General features: G+C 40.2%; 2 protein-coding genes across 4 annotated transcripts; one reads left to right on the top strand and one right to left on the bottom strand.

Moving 5' to 3' along the window:
* Window positions 1-1448: 1448 nt before the first annotated feature.
* Window positions 1449-4159, bottom strand: lyar (Ly1 antibody reactive homolog (mouse)). The gene is made up of 8 exons (XM_086291708.1): window positions 3522-4159; window positions 3320-3434; window positions 3120-3227; window positions 2957-3037; window positions 2446-2767; window positions 2183-2245; window positions 1938-2023; window positions 1449-1700 (listed from the first exon to the last, which is right to left on the bottom strand). Exons 1-8 carry the CDS (start codon window positions 3641-3643, stop codon window positions 1563-1565), a joined length of 1035 nt encoding a protein of 344 aa, XP_086147834.1. The 5' UTR covers window positions 3644-4159; the 3' UTR covers window positions 1449-1562.
* Window positions 4160-13190: 9031 nt separating this feature from the next.
* zbtb49 (zinc finger and BTB domain containing 49) lies at window positions 13191-18525 on the top strand. 3 transcript variants are annotated; one of them, XM_086291707.1, is made up of 8 exons: window positions 13191-13331; window positions 13665-13865; window positions 13955-15063; window positions 15165-15211; window positions 15280-15371; window positions 15754-15836; window positions 16007-16168; window positions 17327-18525. In XM_086291707.1, exons 2-8 carry the CDS (start codon window positions 13714-13716, stop codon window positions 18022-18024), a joined length of 2343 nt encoding a protein of 780 aa, XP_086147833.1. In that variant the 5' UTR covers window positions 13191-13331; window positions 13665-13713; the 3' UTR covers window positions 18025-18525. The 3 variants fall into 3 exon arrangements, with proteins under 3 accessions (XP_086147833.1, XP_086147831.1, XP_086147832.1); XM_086291705.1 differs by having other exon boundaries at window positions 13195-13331; window positions 17306-18525; XM_086291706.1 differs by having other exon boundaries at window positions 13196-13331; window positions 15298-15371; window positions 17306-18525.
* Window positions 18526-20366: the final 1841 nt, after the last annotated feature.

Raw genomic sequence — 20366 nt, 5'->3', positions numbered from 1 at the left:
ACTTTCCAAATTGTACTGCCTGGTGGATCAAAATCTGATGGTACTATTCTATGCTCTTAAATCCAATAATTTTAAACGATCTCCAAACAAGGCTGGCTGAAATGGAGCTCCAAATCATGACAGAGCCGTTTAGTGACCATTTGTGATGAGGCTTCAACAAAAACTACAAGGCCAGATGCATCTTTTCGCTCCTGTGTCAAGTCTTTGCTGGTTTTCACATCTGCAACAGATGCCATTTTCTTTTCTATTCCAGTATATTAAAATCCTTCAGCTACATCGCACACCATGTCAATCTATGCCAACTTTTCTTTTTGGCAAACACTTTATTCATGCAAAAATTTTATTTTGTCTTTGAAACCTTGTTATTTTCTGCATTTTGTAGATCACATAACCAGGAATGGATTATATTGGGTTTTTCTGGTCAGCCTGCTGATTACAAAGTCCCCAAAGACACAATATAAAAATCGGTTGTTTTTTAAGCTGCCTGTGCAGGCACAACATCTGGAAATTCCTTGAGTTAGGTAGCTTTTCTACGCTTGAATAATTCATAGATCAGTGAAAGAAAATGGAGAGCTATACAGACTAGACTGAAAATAAGTGAAATGCAGTGAATGTCCAAAGAAAAACTAAAACTGTAAGAACTATTGCTCAAGACCACTTAAAAAAAATATTTTTTTGAGGAAGTCTGGCTCTTTGTAAGTAAAATATAAATAACAACATTTTACACAGAGCTGTACGTTTCATAATTTCACTTTGATACCAACGGCATGTTATTAATCATATACAGCAGATTAAGGCTTGAATGAATGCATTTGTTTTGCAGTGAAGATGTAGTTTCAGTATTCTGGGGGGTCTGGATTAAATCAACAGAATTAAGTTCAGCTGAGCCCAGGTAGACTAGAAAACATCATTTTAATACTACCAAACTTCAGTTACAGCTTGACTAAAGCCCAAAGTATGTAATATACAATTACAAGGTAAGCAGTGTGATGAATGAGCATCAGTGTTAAACCTGCTGGGATTAGCTGAGCTTCATAAAGCTGGGCAGATTTCCTCCTGTTTGTGTGTGCGTCTGTGTGTCTGCGTGTGCGTACAGGGTAAAGAGACTGCTCATTCTAGTCGTGCAAAATCAGACAGCATTAAAACTTCACCTGAGGCTGACACCAAGCGTCTTGCCTCTATGGGGCTTCTGTATCCCTGGCCAAGTGAGCCCCGTTCGGGGTGCCGAGGAATGTGCATTAACTTCGTCCCGTGTGAGAGTCTAATTCACCTCAGGTGCACCTCTCCCGTTACCCTTCCCCCACTCGAACATCCAATCCCACAGATAAGGTGCCATTTCCCAGCCTTACCGCGAGCTTGGAATGCGTAACAGAGCAGCCATCTATCACAATTGTCATACATTAAACAGTACTAAAATTTTTAAGTCAAACAGGAACCGGACACTTAAATCGGTGGTAAAAGCATTTTATCTTCAACATCATGTCAACTGTATTAAAAGACAACAATAAGACAATGATGGCTTTGAAATTAAAAAAAAATCTATGCAATATGTCAAAAGGAGTCTACTTTACAAGTCTAACTCTATCTTTCAAAACTCTAAGCTTTGGATTTTTGTTGATCTTGTTGTTGAAAAGTGCTAGCACTTCTTCCTCCTTCTTAAAATTCCTATCACCAGTGTAGGAATAGTAGGCAGCCAAAATCTGAAAAACATGAGCAAGCTTTTACTTTAGTGTTAATAAAAGATTATAGATCTTTGAAACTTTAAGAGTTTGATATACAAATAATGTGTGAATGTGTGTGTGAATGGGTGGATGACTGAATGTGTAACGCGCTTTGGGGTCCTGAGGGACTAGTAAAGCGCTATACAAATACAGGCCATTTACCATAAACAACTACATCCTCATTTCATATAGCAATGAAAACACTTCATGGCTCACCTTCTTTCTGAGTTTTTTCACTGACATTTCCTGGTCAGGTGACTCTCTCAGTACTGCCTTGATGTTCCCCTTCCAGTTAAATTTACCTGATGAGAAACAGAAATCAGCTTTCAGTACAGACACTAATCACCAAGGGTCACTTTCTCACTCTGAACAAAAGAGGCAACACTGACCTCTGCTGCCTAATCACTGACTAATCATTTAATAAAGGAGGGCAATCTTAGTCATTGCTAGCTCCACCGTACCTTTAGTAGCAGCTCGATCCTCAGTCTCCTCTTGATCATCAGCATCCTCAGTTTCTTCATCAACTGGAAAAGGATGATAACAGAGTTATCTAATAAATGTTGAAATACACACACACTTAAAAAAAAAAAAAAAAAACATAAATCTGACTTCACAAAGCTGCTGATGTAAACATCCCCAATGCTTGAGTGTTAGAGAATACCTAAACTCAGTTTAACCATGACAGTAACAGATAATGTCTAGCACTTCAGAAATCTTGACTCACCCTTTGTTTTCTTGCTTGATGTCTCATTTTCAGTGCCATAGCTGTTATCATCATCACTGGGTTCTTCAGAGAGCTGTTTTCTCTTTCTGTCCTTTTTCTTTTTGTCCACCATTTCTTTCTCCAGCTCTTGTGCGACTGTATTTTCAGCACCTTTTGTAGCTTTCCCATTCTTCTGCTGTCGGGCCTCTTTGCGTTCCCGTTTGTTCAGTTTTTTCTTCTTCTCTCCCTCATCACTTGGGTGGCCATTCGGCTCTTCTTTTCCATTAGTGTGTACTTTGACTTCAGCCTCTGTCTGCTGAGCTGGCTGTGGGGGCTCTGAAGCCTGTCAGACAGTGGCAGTTAAAGACAATCACTACAGCTATTGTAAACATGCTAGACTCTTTATTTTTATGGCAGACTTGATGTTAAAAGGAGCAGTTTGCTTCTACTCATTTCCTGGTAACATTCAAATTTAATAAGCACACATTCACAGAAAAAACTAAAAACATGAGAGCTAACAAGCCTAACTTACGTTATCAGCTGCAGCAAGTATATTCCACACTTCCTCCTGCAGACTGGGGTTTGGTATTTTGAGACTATTTTTCATCCAGTTCTGATGGGAAAAGAAAAATGTGACAGTGAATCAACATTAACGTGAAAACTGATTACTTTGTACAGTTTTAAGTAATACTAACCTGAAACTTAGCCTTCTTTCTCGGTACGTTATCGTAAGTACTGACTTGCTGGAGGACATCTCTTAGCTTTGCACTGACTCCAGGTTTGTTCATGGCTTCATGGACTTTCTTCAGTAAAAGGACATAAAGGCAGAACAGTTGGCTTTCCTAAGTGATCCAAAAGCTTTACAGAGTTTTTCTTTTTCTTCCCTGAATCTTACCTGGATCCACTGCTGCTGTTTCACATCTCCTTTGTTTGTTTTCGCCTCGTAGCCTTTGCCTCCATACTTCTGATCTTCACTGATGCATTTAATGTGGGTTTTGTAGTCATCGCCCCTAGTAGACAAACACACACAAATCGTTAGCACCGAGGCTGATCTAGCGCCTGTTAGCCTGGGCTAGCAGTAAACAGTCATTAATTACCAGAAGTCTTTTCCACAGTCAATACAGGACAGGACCTGGCAGCCCCGGCAGATATTTACATGTTTATCAACCTGAGCTTTTTTCAGGGACTCCCCACAAGCGTTGCAGGTGAAAAACACCATATTCAAAGACTCTCTTGTTTGGCTAGAGTGCAGCGATAACGGTCAAAACTGAACCGGCCTAGACTCTGCGGCACCGACCTATAAACCGGAGTCGGTTAAACTCTCATGCGAAAGCTGAACGCATGTGACAGCGCTGATACGAGCTAACGTTAGCCAAAGAACGGCGGCAGACCCGGGTCCCCTAAAACTGTAAAACACTACAAAATCAAACCCTCTCCTGGGAAAAGTGGAGGTCAAAACGGTGTGAGCCGACGGATTAAATCAGTTGCCTCAAAATCGTATTTGAGCGCAAACGTTAAGCGGATTCGTTATATTCCAAACTTTTCCAAACACACATTAGGGTACCACTACCCGTACCGGAAACCTGATCGGTACCACGCATGTGCGAAAGGCTACTACTTCCGCTCGAAGCATTTTACGATAGCTACGGAATATATGTTAAGATGTTAACAATAATAAGTATCTTTTAAAATGTTTTCAGTGATGAAACATTTCGATATAATGTAGACAAAAACTAAAAAAAAAAGATAGTTACGGATCAGGACTCCCCGATCCGTACCGCGCATGTGCAGATGTTCTCTTCTTCTCCTGTTTCGTTTAATGGCAGTTTACTCCCCAGTGTACGAGGATACCGCCACTTGCTGACCGAGCGAATGAGCACTATTGTAAACTGAACCAGCGTCATTACAAATCGTGTTTGTGTACGGGTTAAATTTGATTTAGTGGTAGTCGAGTGTGTTTATGATTGTCTGTGTGGAGAGGATTGATTGGAATAGTGATGATGATGTCCGCCATCACTGTCAATTGTCAGTAAACAGTTAATCTGTCTGATTAATCTTCACGTGACATATTATTAAATCTGTATTATTAAGTATGTAATTAATTAGGCGCCATTCTTCTTATTTTACCGTGCTGTTATTCAAGAAAGGGAGAAAAGCAAGAATTTGTTTATATACGGAGGTATCCATTGTTTAAATGTCCCGGGCAGTCCCGGGCTGTCTTTTTTCTTTTTTTAAAATGAACTTTATTTATAAACAGCAATATAACATGTGAAGCATCCAAATATCCTCGGTTGAGCGGTACAACGAGATAAGAGAAAACAATGAAGATAAAAGGAAATTTTTATTTTTTATTTTTTTTTAAAAAACTGTCATTGTAGGATTTGAAACCAAAGGCACAAATAATATGAATAAAAAAGGGGCAATCATGATCATTAAATAGGGAGGTATCCTTCTAACATACATTAAACTTTTTAAATAATACAACAATTTTACAGGCTTACTTGTTATTCACAAGTTTCAGCAACTTAGCCCAAAGTTTAATGTCACTCAGCCATCCGTTTATACATGGTTTAGCTTTAAAGTATCTGCATTTGTGAATAAAAAAAATTCCCAGTAACAAAACCGTTCTAATCATCAAGTCAAAATCTGCATTCTCAGCAAGCATTTCAAATTTTATTACGGTCACCGTCAAATGGGGTAACTGAATTCCCCTGGACTGTAGCCAGCTCCACATGTCATTCCAGAAGCAGTGCACTGATTCACAGTAGAAAAACAAGTGATCCAGACTTTCAGTGTCATTTCCACAAAATGTACACACATCTAAGTTAAATTTCCGTCTTAAAAATTCATTGGGTTGGGTAAATCTCATTTATGATTTTAAAGTTAACCTCTTTTACTTTAGCTTCCATGGTCTCAAATTCTATAAGAATATAATTTCTTTTAACTGGATTAGGACAATTTTCATTTATCAAAATATTCCTGATTACCTTATTTACAAACCTGCTGTCACCAGATTAAACTCCAGCTATTCAGAGCTGTCTCAGTCCAGGAGAGAACGAGGGATCAGAATCTCGAGTCGTGCACACTATTGTTTCATTTAGTGTGTATCCATGAGATTCGTACAGTAGGTCCAAGTTGTACCTTGAAAACAGGAACGTCGTCTTTAATAACTTTAATAGCAGACTTGTACAAAGTGAGGCTTTGTGCTCACATTTGCTGCAAACACTCGTTTTAATTCTGTCACCCTGTTTTGATAAAGAATTCAGTTAAAATCAGGCAACAACAGGACTTTCTTTTATAATGTGTTCTTGTGAATTGATTGTGTATCGCATACATTTGATTTGGGTTGCAGTTCTTATTTCTGCAAGACAACAGTCATCTGCTGGCCAAAAAAGTTTTCCAAATACCTCCACGTGATCAAGCCTGGATTTAGAAAAGAACAGCAAAAAAAATCTGCACCTCCTGCTTCAGATGGAATTTTTGTTTGTGTGTTCAGAGGCTGCGGCAGGAGGCGAGACCTTGGAAAAACTGAGACAACTGCAGGTGTGGGGTTGTTTTGATATGACATATGTTTGATATGATACATACGTCAGAGATATCCTAAACTGGACTAACAAAGGACCATGAGTCCAACATGAAACTTACCTTACATAAGGTGAGGCTGAAGTTCATTGATAATTTTAATCAAAAACTTGTTGTTGAAATATTTTTACTGAACATGCAAACATCTGCTGATGGAAATGTGTTGATTTATTGGTCTGTTATGAAGCTATTGCTATTTCTAAAGTGTTTTTATCACTTTCTGATGTTTTATTAATTAAAAATTACATGTATTAATTGTTGTGTTATCTTAGTATAGTTTTTATATGTATTTATTTATAGTCTAGTAAACATATATTTAATTATTACTGTTTAAATGACTAATATGTGACATGTATTAGTAGTGATGTTGTGCTGAGGTTTAAAATGCCTTTTTTGGTATACTATGAAATGGCAATAAACCACTAATATATGTCTATGTGCTCATATTTATTTTACCCTACTCAAATTTAATTTATCATACATTCTATTTTGAAAGATTTAAAATGGTTCATTAAAGAATTACTCAAAAACGGTTCCTTAAAATGTTTTTAAAAGAACCGTTTTAAAAAAAAAAGGTTCTTTGAAAAACCTTTAAATTGATGGAGTTACAAACTAAATCAGGTGATCTTTGCCTTGAGAAAGCCCAGGGTGCCATTATAAGATCGAGAGCAAAATGGTTTGAGGCAGGTGAAAAAAAACTCATCATATTTTAGTAAGCTGGAAAAATGTAGACAGCAGAGAAATTTAATCACAAGCTTGTTGATAAATTGGACTGAATGTTAAGATTTCAGAGGGAATGAAAGGGAAGTCTTCACTTTCTATTCCGAGCTGTACTCCTCAGAATATTCAGCAGCTGATGCTGATAGTTTCTTTAATAAGATTCATAAGCTTATCCCATGTATTGACAAACCTTTTAAAGATCTGTGTGATTCAGAGCTTAAAATTGAGGAACTGGATTTAGTGGTCATGAAAATAGCATTAAAAAAAGTCCCCAGGGACAGATGGACTCACTGCCAATTTTTATCAATTCTTCTGGAAGGACCTAAGAACCTTATTATTTGATGCATTAAAAGAATCTATAGAGAAGAAAGAACTGATGCCAAGCATGAAACAAGGGTTGATTACCCTGGTCCCTAAATCGGGTAAGGACAAAAGAATTTTAGACAATTTAAGACCCATCACCTTACTAAACACTGACTATAAGATCCTGTCTGGAGCTGTATCTGAGAGGCTAAAGAAAGGCATCTCAAACATTATCAGTGAAACACAATTAGGTCTTTTGAAAGGAAGACTAATTCATAATAATATTAGCCTGGTTTTGGACCTCCTTGAGTAAAGTGAAAAAATCCAAGAGAGGGGATACATCCTGTTCTTGGATTTTTATAAAGTATTTGACTCAGTTGAACCTATGTTCATATTAAAAAAGCAGTCTTTTTGGTTTTGGAGAGGAATTTATGAATGTTATAGAGATGTTATATAATGACAACAACAACTCTGTTTTGCTAGAACATGGTACGTGTTCAATGTTTGAGGTCAATAGAGGAATAAGGCAGGGATGTAGCAGCTCACCACTTCTGTTCATCATGGTTGCTGAACTGTTGTCTATTCTGATTAAAACAGTCACATTGACGGGTTAACTGTGATGGGTGAACAGATAATAATCAGTCAGGTGGCAGATGATACCACCCTGTTTTAAAAAAATGAGGACTAGATTCCTTTAGCCTTACAGCTTCTCCAAAGCTTCTGGCCTACAGATGAATATTTATAAATGTGAGATACTGGCTCTGCATGAGTGTCCCCTGCAGTCAACAAGTAATATACAGATCAAAAAAGAGGTGAAGTATCTGGGCATCGTAATTTCCAAGGATACGTTATTAACAGAAAATAAGAATATCTGTACCAATATAGAAAAACGTAAGTCAATTTTAAACAGGTGGTTGCAGAGGGACATAACTTTGTTCGGGAGGATTCTGCTAACCAAAATGGACAGTCTACCCATCCTAATCTATTCAGCCTTTTCTCTGTCCACATCTCCAAAAAGAATTAAATCTATAAATCTTAATTTTAGGTTCATATGGAGGAACAAATGTCATTATATAAAGAAAAATGATATGATTAAAAACTATGAAAAGGGTGGGGCTAATGCCATTGACTTTGATGTTATGAATGGTGTACTAAAATTGAAATGGTTAAGATCTTTCATTGGGAACAAAAATTCCTTTTGGAACATTATACCCAATATGATTTTTGGCGAAATGGGTGGAACAGACTTTTTGTTACATTATGACTTTGTTTGCAGTTCGTTACCTGTTAAACTCTCAGCTTTCCTTCAGCAGGTCCTTCTTTATTGGAAATTAATTTATAAACATAACTTTACTCACAATACCCTTATATGGAACAACAGGTCTGTCTGTGTAGGAAATCTGTGTACATGGATGAATGGAGCTCCAAAGGGATTTGGGCTGTAGCTCATTTTATGGTTGAGAAACATGAGACGTTCTGTGAGAAGTTTGACGTAAGATGCACTGCTAAGAGATATAAATCACTAATAAAAGCCATCCCAGCCCCTATGAGATCAATGATCAAAGAAAATATTGTGCACTCTAAAATTTTTACTGGACTGAGTTGAATTTGGTGACAGCAGGTTTACAAACAAGGTGATCAGGAATGTTTTGATAAATGAAATTTGTCCTAATCTGGTTAAAAGAAATTATATTCTTAAAGAATTTGAGACCATGGAGGTTAAGGCGATAAGAAGAAAGTATGTCTCACTTCCTCTTTCCCCTAAGTAAAAGAGGTTAACTTTAAAATCATAAATGAGATTTACCCAACCAATGAATTTTTAAGACGGAAATTTAACTTAGATGTGTGTACATTTTGTGGAAATAACATTGAAAAGCTGGATCACTTGTTTTTCTACTGTGAATCAGTGCACTGCTTCTGGATTGACATGTGGAGCTGGCTACAGTCCTGTCGGTGTGCGGGGCAAGCCATGTGGCATTGTGAGAAAAGGACCCAAGATGCAGGTACTGGCTGAGATGCGAGTGAGCTTTATTTACAGAAGGTGAAAGCAAACAAAAGCAAGGATGGCGAGGACAGAACTAAGACATTACCTAAACTGGGGCAATTAATAAACAAACCTGAAATGATAACATGCAGGGAGAAGCATGGGATGTGAAGCAGGGAGATGCAGAGAACGCCAACTAATGGAGACAGACCGACAACCAGCAAAGGCAACCCCACACTAGGCTGTGTCCCAATTCAGGGTCTGCACGTTTGAAGTACGCGCACCAGAAGACTAAAAAGATGGCTAAGGTCCACCAGGAGAGACTGGACAGTATAGATGCAAAACCAATATGCCAGCAGTTTATCTCAGTTAACGAGAGGAGCAGGCCTGTGTTTGGCTCCTTTAGTGGACATTGAGTTATTGTGTGGGACACCAGTAGTCCATGTCTGTTGCTGTAACAGTAGTTCATGTTTAGAATAAAAAATCCCAGCTCACTGATTTGATCGGGGCAATAGTGCGACTAAAATGTTGCATAATTTTGCTGAGAGATCTTTTACTTTGTGGTAATCTTAGATGAGTAGTTTTATGGACAAAAACCACCAGGTCATTCAGTGTTCCCATAGTGCCAAAGTATAACAGATGTCGGTGTACTATAACTGAACTAATGTTGTTAAGTCCTTGAAGTCTTATTCTTTTATTGTCATGACTGTATTTGAAGCTATTTTTATTTTTGTATGATACCTGATTTATATGGAATATGGCTGAAGTAAACTAAAGCTTAGTCAGTCATTTGTTTATATAATTCACATATAAAACTATGAATTGTAATTTTAAATGGTTTAAAAGCATGTAGAATAGCATATGTAGGCAAGTATATCTCTCCTTTTTTGTTATCAAGAAGCAAAGACAAAAAGGAAAAAAAAAAAAAACAGGGCAGGGTTCAGTCCCCACCAATGCCAAAACCAAATCTACGCCCTTGTCCTGACTGATGACCTGGCCTGATTCCTTTACAAATCACATAACAAGTGCTTCCACACAGATTTCCACCGAAAATCTGTATGTTTCTTTCTGTTGATGCGATTCTAGTTGATCGATATCTTTTTTTTTTTTTTTGTGTCCCGTTTGGATCTTTAGCCATCAGAATTGTTGTCTTAAGGCCAAGAAAGATGCCAAGCGGATTTATTTTACCAAGTGGATCATCATGGCCTTGCCATATTGGTCCATTTGATTGACCTTTATTATAATTATGAATTTATTTTATTTTCAGTTGCTACAAACGGGACAGACATGACTGGGGGATAGGACAGGGAGAAAGAATGAAAGAAAGAGAGGGAGAGAAAGAAAACCAAAGGGGAGAAGAGACGGTGAGAAGGGGGGAAGAAAGAAAAAAAAAAACCAAACAACAAAAAAAAACAAAACACCTGGGTCACCTGTATGGAGAAAAAAAACAGAAGAGAAAACAAACAACAAAGAGCAACATAATTAAAAAAAAAAACGGCACCATCACAATAAACTAGCTAGCAGTAGATATCAGTAGATACTAAATAATATACGATATTGTGCAGCACGCAAGATAGACAGCGCACAATGTGCTTTGAGGCAGCAGCCAAGAAAGCTGTAGTCCGCGTCTGTGAATACCCGTGTGTACACCTGTGTGCATACCTGTGTGGATCAGCATGCTTGCATTCCAAAGGTTTCTCCATGTAACGATCTGCTAGGGAGTGTGGGGGAGCCACAGCCCCGTCCTCCAGGGCATGAAGCAGGTATGGAGGAGATCAAAACTCCAGACATCCAGAGGCCCCCAGAACACAAGAGACCAAGGAAAACCAACAGAGGGGCAGCCGCGCCACTGTCCCAGTAAGAGCTGAGGAGAGTCCCAGATGAGGGCTCACTCAGCAGCCGCGGAGCAGAAGCCAGGGGGAGTTGCAGTGACGTGCCCGTGAGCTCCGCCGGCAGCCAGCTGTGCCTGAGTGACCGAGCCCCAGGCCGAGAGGCCGGGGACACCCCACCTCCGAAGTGGCCCGAGCGAGCCCCAGGCTCCAGGCCCCGATAAGCGGCCGCCAAGGAGTGAGCCGGTGTGTACCTGGATGCCCACCCCCAGACACAAAGAACCACCAACGCACCGACACCTGAGGGAGTCCGCCACTGGCAGGGGAAGTGGTGGTGGGTGGAGATAGGCCTCCAAACCTTGGAGGGCCTGAGATGTCCCCAGAGAGGTGGCGTCTGACACCCAACCTGACATATAGACACAGACATACAGGCACACACAGATACAAACATCCATTCCCACCCTCATGCTCTCATATGCACTTACTCCACACTCAACCAACGTGGAGACAGACATAAAGAGACGCTGTACACACGATCACACTCCCCAAGCGTACTCTACGAACCGGGTCTAGGTACCCTTGCCCCTGGAGGAGGGAACTGCACCCAGACCCAGGTGGTGTTACCCTTTTCCCTGCGGTGGGGAGAGGCAGACCGCCCCGGCTCCGCAGCAGCAGGGAGGCCCTACACTCCAGACCGCAGTCGGACGGCCAACTCCTCCTGGCCCCCCGCTCCAGCAGGCCGCAGAGAACGGGGGTGAGAGAAGACTCCAAACCTCCCTCCACCCGCTCATTGTAGTGTTGATGCATGTGTGTTCTAAGGTGCAATTGATCAATATTAAATTGATTAACCATTTCTTTATTCACAATGATCGATCCCCCATATTTCATGTTTTCTGCTGTGATTTCTGTAAAGGTTGCTGTGTCATCACTGCTGACAGTATCTGGATTTCTCGTGTTATTGTCTTTTTTGGTTTCTTGGTGGATTTCTATGGAAATCAGGCTCCAATTGTTAAGGCAAGACAATTTCTTAATCACCTTATATTTTTGGAGCATTTTTTTTCCTTGCAGCAACAAGTTTTAGCAGGGAGGGCGTCGCTGTCTGAGCAATCTGCCTGAAATTGCTCCCCCTCCTCTTTTTGGTTTTGTTTTTTGCCTAGTTTTGTTTTTTGGTGTTTTCGTATGGAAATCAGGCTCCAGTTGTTAAAGCAGGACAATTTCCTAATGGCCTTATATTTTTGGGGCATTTGTTCCTTGCAGCTGCAAGTTTTAGCAGGGAAGGCCACTGATTTTTTTTTCCTGGGCAGGCCTCAGTGCTACACCTGCCAAATCCGAACACAGGTCCAACATGTTGCATATAGACTCTATAGTGGTGCGATCTGGGTGACCTGCCTGAAATTTCTCCCACTGTTCTTTTGTAATGTTTTTTTTTTGTACTGTTCAAGGAGTTGCCACACAGTGTTTGCTGTGGCATTTTTCGGATTACTCGTGGCTGTGTAATCTTCCATTATGTTTGAATTTGTGCTTCTGTGTTGAGAATTTAGAGTCGCTTTGTTAAAGATAAAGGTTTTTGAACTTCTGTTCAGAGCCATATATGCTATCCCAAAGGCGTTTTGCCTTGTCTATATGAGAATATAGGCTCTGCCTTGTCTTTTGATCGTAACAGATCTTTATGTGCAGGTGAATGAATTTACCCTGACTAAAAGGACCATCTATTTGTTTTTGTTTTTTTCAATTTTATACAAATCTTTTGGTTGGATTTTCATGCCTGGCTTCAATCGAGTGGGATTCAAATTACCCCATTTACCTTAAATATGATATTGTTTGGAATGTTTCTGAAGGAAAAGAAAGTCAATTGTGGTGTTAATGTTCTATTAATCTTGTGTAAGCAATATATACATAAATGTCATTTTTTAAGACCAAACCAACCTTACTTCACTGGAAAAACGACCTGAACCTGTTATCTAAATCTTTGACTTTCGTTAAAAAGAAAAAGGCTGCATTTTTTGTTTCCTTTTTGGAAGATTTTGATTTAGTGAGTTAATATTCTGTTAACTTTTATGACCCCGTCTTTATGTCTTCTTTTTCTTCTTAAAAAGGTTGAAAATTGTATTTTCTGAATGTATAATATATGGTGCATTTTGTTTGTATGTTGATTTTGCTAATAAAAAAAAAAAAAAAAAAGGACCGTTTGGTCGCTACATTATTAGTCTTCCCTGTGCAAATGCAACCAAAGAAAAGTTCCGAGCAGGCTGGAAACGAGCCTCATGTAACCTTTTTTTACAAGTATGAACCACGTGGTTACTTTTAGCATGTCCTCTCCTTACAGTGACTTTACCCGTTCCATTATTTAACACGGTATATCTGTATAATGGTTAGCGGTATTTATTAGCGTTTAGCAACTCGAAATGCAAGCTACACCAGGAAGTGACGTATTATCACGCCTGTCGAAAAGTGACCTATCATCCAAATAAAAGTTGGGATCCTTTAATGTAAGTTTGACCCCCATCTTTATGGGCTAAGATAATATATAAGTCACAGTACCGAGGAGCAGTTCTCGGTTGCAAATGTAATGCATTCGGGATTTTGTGCTCAATCGATTTACGCCGCTTAATAACATGGGTGGCTAGCGTAGCTTTGTAAAGCTTAGCAGTTTGTGTCCAATTTTTGCATGGGTGGTCTTGCTGCAGAGACACACTGGATTCTGCGCGGCTGTTGAATCCCATATGTTCGAAACTGCTCTTAGCGCTTCCTGGCTCGCTGGCAGGAGAAATGACATCTCTGGTTAATCACTCGTTGTTGTTTTTAAACTTGTGTCACCTTAGCTCGCTTTTTGATGAAGACTTGAGTGAGTGGTGGAGCCGCTGAGTAACCATGGACAGTTTGTCCAGCCACAGCTCCTACCTCCTCCAGCAGCTTCAGGAGCAGAGGATTCAGGGTCTGCTCTGTGACTGCATGCTGGTGGTCAAAGGGGTTTGCTTCAAAGCCCACAAAAACGTCCTGGCCGCCTTCAGCTCCTATTTCAGGTGCCATTATCTCGTTTGTAATAAACGTTAATCATACCGAGTTGCTTCAAGGTTTCCAGATGCATTAAGTATTACTCTGATCTTTTCAGGTCCTTGTTCCAAAATTCCCCCAGTCAGAAGAATGACGTGTTCAACCTAGTTATCCAGGATGTCAGTGGCATTGGCCAGATATTGGACTACATGTATACCTCCCATCTTGATATTAACCAAGATAATGTGCAAGCACTCCTAGATATCGCACAGTGTTTGCAGGTTCCGAATGTGCAGAGCATGTGCAATGCTTTCCTCAAGCCCTGTCCTCCACCAGTGGAAATGCCTTCGTTTTCGCTCTCAGGCATGTTGGGTTCAGAGCATGACTGCCTGCTTGGAAGCAATCTTCCTAACGATGTTGACCTGCCCTGTCCCTCTGAATCCCAGAGGCCTGGCTTCAGCAGTGACATGGACCACACCAGAAGGATGCCAATTTCTGTGCCTAACAGCAGCTCACACTGTGAAATGGGTAGCAGCTCTCAGGCACCAGTAGAAAAGCAGCTAGTTCATGGGTACAAGCTCCGCAACTTCTACAGTAAGCAGTACTTTAAACAAAGTGCAATACAGAGCAATAGTGCAAATTCAAGCCAGGGCCCTTCAGTGGTGGAAGAGCAGCAGTGTCAACTTGTGATAAACCAGGCAGGCAACAGCACCCCCGTGAACTCAGGAAACACAGTTCAGCCTAATCAGTCTTCCATATCAGTGAGTGTGGACAGGAACCCTGACTCTTCTCTCACACCCTCAGATAATCTAAACACTCCTAACCCAGACTCCTCAATGAACAAGCCAATGCGCCCAAAGAAGGCCGTCTACCTGAAGAAATATAACTATCTTCGGTCTCAGAAGGCTTTGGAGGAGATGTGCACTGAATCAGTTATTGAACCTGTCCTTAGCTGTTCAAAGGAGAGCCTTCAAGGAGAGACAGTGGTCCAGGTTCAAGCACCAGAAGCTCCTGTAGAAGATAGCACTGCAGCCAGAGATGAGGTTGCAGACACAGCTGCAGATGCACAGCTTCCCAGTCCTCCACCTGTGAATGAAGAGGAGCAAAATCTAAAGCCTGTGCCGGAGACAGCTCAGCAATCGGGACACAAGCAGTACTGCTGTGAGGTGTGTGGGAAGATCTTCAAACACCCGAGCAACCTGGAGCTGCACAAGCGCTCGCATACCGGTATTTCCTGATTTTAACGGCTCTAGAATCACACATTTAAGGTTGAATTATAGGAATGAATTATAATGCTCTTAGGCATAAACTGATCTGTTCTGTTATAGGCGAGAAGCCCTTTCAGTGCAACGTTTGTGGAAGAAACTTCTCACAGGTATTTTCTTTTGTGCTCTTCTAATGTAATAGTTATTCTTAGATGTTCATATTAAACTCAGATGTCAGACGGATTCTGTCTTACAGGCTGGAAATTTACAGACACATTTGCGGCGTCATTCTGGGGAAAAACCATACATCTGTGAGCTGTGCGGGAAAAGGTAAAGTGACTTGGATTGATTTTCATTTGTCTTCTTTTGCCATCTCCCTGTCTCTACTTTAAGCATTTTCTTGGTTTAACTGAGTTTGCCTTTACTAAGACAAAAAGTGCTTCCAAAGTTTTCCCAGGCTTGTTAATATTATTCTATCACTTGTTCAACTTCACACATAAATAATTGTAGTTGCATAATAACACACTAATGAGGAACTGCTGTGAGTAATTAACAAAGTGAAAGAAAATATAATTTTCTTGCCTAGCACATAATATACTATAATATCCAATAAATATATGATATGATATTTTCCACTTACCATATAGAGATATAGAGATATCAAAACTGATGATTTCTTTACTGTCCTTTATTATTCATCTGTGTTTTCCAGCTTTACTGCATCAGGGGATGTCCAACGTCACAAAGTGGTGCACACAGGAGAGAAGCCACATCTGTGTGACATATGTGGCCGAGGTTTGTGGCATCTCTCAGCACGAGCAATAATCTCAGTCAGTCATTTGATAATACAACAATCTGAGAATTTGTAATGTCTTGCTGCTAAAGTGAGCTCCTGCTGATGTTTAATAGTAGCTTGAACTGCTTTTATTGAGAAATGCATTTCTTGTTCCTTGTTAATTGTTCAGGATTTAACAACTTGAGCAATCTAAAGGAGCACAAAAGGACTCACGCGACAGACAAGACGTTCACCTGTGACCAGTGTGGAAAGTCCTTCAACACGCACAGAAAGCTTCTGAAGCACAAGGCCCGGCATGCTGGGGAAAAACCTCATAGCTGCGCCACCTGTGGTAAGTTATAATGTCACAATCTATTTAAAAAAATATTTTTAAGAGTCTACAACAGGCCCAGTTATTTAACATAACTTTCAGCAGTATTTTAGTAATGGAAAATCAAATCTATTCTCAGGTTGGAATAATAAAAAATCTGGATTAGAAACTTCCTAGCAGCCAAACTGTTAGGTGGAGCTCGACACTGGTTGGTTAAATAGTTCCCATTTTTGAAAACAAAAAACAGCAAAATGCACAAAAAAGAAAAAGAATATTCAACTGCTAGTATTGTATTTTGAATACTTTGTAAAGTCACTTTAAGTACTTTTAGTGCAGTTAAATCAACACATTTTAGGGTCAACGTGACAGAAATGCAGATGTGATATGTGAATGTGAGATCAGAGGTCTAATTTGACACCATATTTGGTTGCAAACTTTAATGTGATATTTAGAATCCCCATTTACCCGTATGATTTCCTAAATATCATCAATACAAACAATGGCTGTAAGAAACATCGTTTTAAGTAGCTCTACATACAGTAGCCTTATTATTATCACTTTGACCTTTGACGTAGATTAATCTTTTGACCTTAAAGGAGAGGTCAGAGGTCAGCTATGATATGATATTTTTAATACTGTTATTGTTCATCTATATGCTGACTATACCCACCGAACTAGTTATAAGTCTTTTTATACATTTTCAACCAACAAATCATTCAGTTGACCTTAAAGACCTTTGTGGAAGTAAGCATAATTTTAATGCATAACATAACGTAGGTTCCTTGATGGATGTAATTACCATTAACAATGTACAGTTTTGCCACAAAGGTAGACCCAACACCAAAACAGCAGCTGTCTGTTTCCTTCACAGACATTGTTTCAGTCTTATAGAGCCACATTTTACAACAATTTGTACTGACGCACTCGGAATCGACACTACAACCAAGGTTGTTGCAATATTATTACATTAGCTAACAAGTCCAGCTGGTCTTGGAATGCAATGGAAAGCCAAAAGTGTAAATGGCATTTACCTGCATATTCTTTAAGGCTCTTAAAGCTTGTTTTTCTATGACAGCATTTTTTTCCCCATGTTGTCATTGTTTAAACATGATGTGCACACGGTGTTATTCATTTGAGATTTCTTATGAATTAATACAGGGAAGTGTTTCATTGGCTCAGGAGACCTACAGCGTCACATACGGTCACACACTGGTGAGAAACCTTACATCTGCAATACCTGTGGAAAGAGCTTCACCCGGTCTGCCATGTTGAGAAGACATAGCAACATGCACTGCAAGGGGCCTCCAGTTGAGAGTCAGGTCACTGTCAACTCTGAGCAGACACATAGCGCAGATGGCGGCACGTCATTACCCAAAGCTGTCAGCCACAGTAAACCTGCTGCTGCCAGTGAGCAGCATTTCTCTGCTATGATGCCCCACACAGAGTTAGAGAAATCCTCAGCGCCGGCTCCTTCGCCATCACAAGCAACACCACATATAGAGACTTCACCTCCCAGCATTCAACTGAGCCCAGGATCTACCCCGCTTCCAGAGCTGCGCTCCCTGGTTCCCCATCACCTCCTTTCATCCGGCCACCAGGAAAGAACTGCAACCCTATCTGCCACAGATCGTACGAAGCTGGCCAAACCCCACGTATTGCAGGAAGCGCCATATGGTCCGTATGTCGAGAACGGGAACATGCCAATGGATAGAGGCCCAGCGGGGAGGCCCTACCTGCCTCCTACAGACAATTACTGCAGTTCCCTCACAGGGACAAGCAGGCCCTATAGGTCCAGTGAAGGCCAGTTTATCTCTAGTGTAACTCTGTGGGGCCTAGCAATGAAAACGCTCCAGAATGATAATGACATGGAGCAGTAAGCATGTCATGTCACACAGCATTGCCGGATCAGCTACCCAGTGAACTTAAGTGACTTTTACTCAACTGAATCATATTTCTACCACCTGGATCATGAGGGACATCAAATCAGAAAGGACGGGGCCTTCTCTCTCGCTAGTCTGCTAAGTAGACCGGAGAGCAGCTAGAACAGCAGCTTGCTTGAGACAAATGATAAGCTGAGGGGCTGTACAAGACCCAGTATAAGATATTATCCTGAACTCTAAATCATGCAAAACTGAGGTCTGCAAGGCACCGACGTCACAGTGCAGCGGGTATTTTCAGGGCTCTGTGATTCAGTGGGGTTTATCGTTTGAAACTTTATTGTTCCAAATCTAAACATCCCAGGATGCATCATGCATCAGCTACATTCTTTCATTTGGTTTGTACTGCGCTGCACTTTAAGATGTAAAGAAATGAGCTTGTTACTGATTAAATATTTGTGCAAGATCTCTCTGTGATATATTTATGTAAGAATTAAAGACCTACCCTTTCTGTATTGTAATGTCTCAGTGTTATTTAAAAGGAAGACATTAACTTACACAGCATTTTAGTTTTTCCAGTGTTCACTGTGTAGCAGGCGAGTAGCTATATGGGGAAGATATATTAAATTTAAAGTTTAGGGTCAGCTAAGCAAATACTCTTTTGTTTTTTCTTCTTGTTTGTATAAAATGAAATATTAAATTGATCAAAAACACCACATGGAATAGCCTCCATCCCACGATTCTAAGAACAATAAGATCCATTCACATGAATAAGCAAATTTTAAGCTGTGCTAATATTACTGGAAAACTGAATTTCTAGTGCTGTCAGCATTAGGTTACTCAGTGTGCCACTGGAACACACAATTCAGTTATCATTCACTCATGAATGTTTGCTTTATGATGTAAACTAAACACCAATTAGCAGATCCTCACTGTGATAGAATAATACTTCAGCTGGTCAAGCTTCGACTTCAAATGATAAATGTTTGTAACGGCAATGACAAAAGTCATCCTGGTCATCCGTCTGTTTCATAGTCATCTGTCCCTATAAATAACCCATTATATATGTGTATATAATTCTTTTTAGATTATAATGTCAACTGTAAAATTTGTGTATAACTAAGCTCTGCCCAAGTAGAAATGTATAAAGGTGCTTCATCCACAGCAGCAGCTTTACTATGAAGCAAAAGCCTGCAGTTGCAAGGTGCAATGCTTAAAGAGGACAACAGAGGGAGCTGTAAGATATATAACACCGGTGTTCTGAGAAACCATCCTACTCTGACAAATCGTCCTACCCGTTTTATAATTTTACGGTGACTTGTGACTAAACCTAACCCTGCCCCTAACCATAACCATAACTATGGGCTCAAATTGTGGTCATAAATATTTTGTACTTGTAAATCAGGATTTGTATGTGTAAAAGTAATTTGTGTGTGTGTAAAAAAGATTTGTGTGTGGACTTAGCCAAAATATACGTGTGAAACTCTGCACTCAAGTTTCAAGTTACAAGTACGAATTTTGACCCCGTTTTTCTTCCATCTGATTGGCAAATGTCATGTCAATCACAAATTTAATTATCCAATCAGAGAACAGATGAGTTTGGCTGTCGGAGGGGCAGTTGAAAACATTGGGTAGGATGTTTTTTGAGGTAGGATGGATTCCCAGAACACCGGCCCACTCTGCTCTCACGCACTGAGGTATGGGGTATGCTTAAAGGGATTGATTTGGTGTTATGGATCCTGTCGGTGAATGTTGAAGAGGAGGCATTCAAAAAGTGATATTTCCACTCACCACACACCCAGTGAACACCAAGCATCAGTAAACATTGTGCAAATGCACTGCAGCATGTCGGGTAAAAAGTGCACTGAGCTTTCTTTACAAGATAGGCAGCTGATAATTGGCTGTCATTGCCACAGTATACAGCCCCCGTTACTCCATGCCTGCTAGATAGGTTGCCTAGCAACACATAGGATCAATCTGTTATCATGTTGTTCATTTGTTGCCTTTACTCCAACTACGATGGGAAAGGGGGCAGGCACTCTGGGTAGAGAGGTGTGCCTAACCGTGATGCACCTCTTACATCCTGAGTGTGGTGTCATGCCACAAAAATTAACACCTCACAGTATCCTTGTATCTCTCATGTAGCTGTGATATTAATAATTAAGCTTAGGATAGTGGTGTTTTTTAAATAACTCACTTTGCTTTGCTGAAAGCGGTTACATTTCACTACACAGAGAAGTTATTTAAACCCTGGTCAGCTTGAGTGCATTCTCACTTTACAGCAGATACCAAAGTGTGAGAGCGTGAAGAAATCCCGTCTGTCCTTGGCAACAGCAGACTGA

This window comes from Aulonocara sp. 'chitande type north' Nkhata Bay, linkage group LG5 (genome assembly GCF_057382095.1).
Source record: "Aulonocara sp. 'chitande type north' Nkhata Bay isolate Kocher_YH1m ecotype deep benthic linkage group LG5, A_spYH_male_GT1.1, whole genome shotgun sequence".
NCBI classification, from domain to species: Eukaryota; Metazoa; Chordata; class Actinopteri; order Cichliformes; family Cichlidae; genus Aulonocara; species Aulonocara sp. 'chitande type north' Nkhata Bay.
The sequence above is the reverse complement of the archived record's forward strand: the minus strand, read 5'-3'. Positions and strand labels throughout refer to the sequence as shown.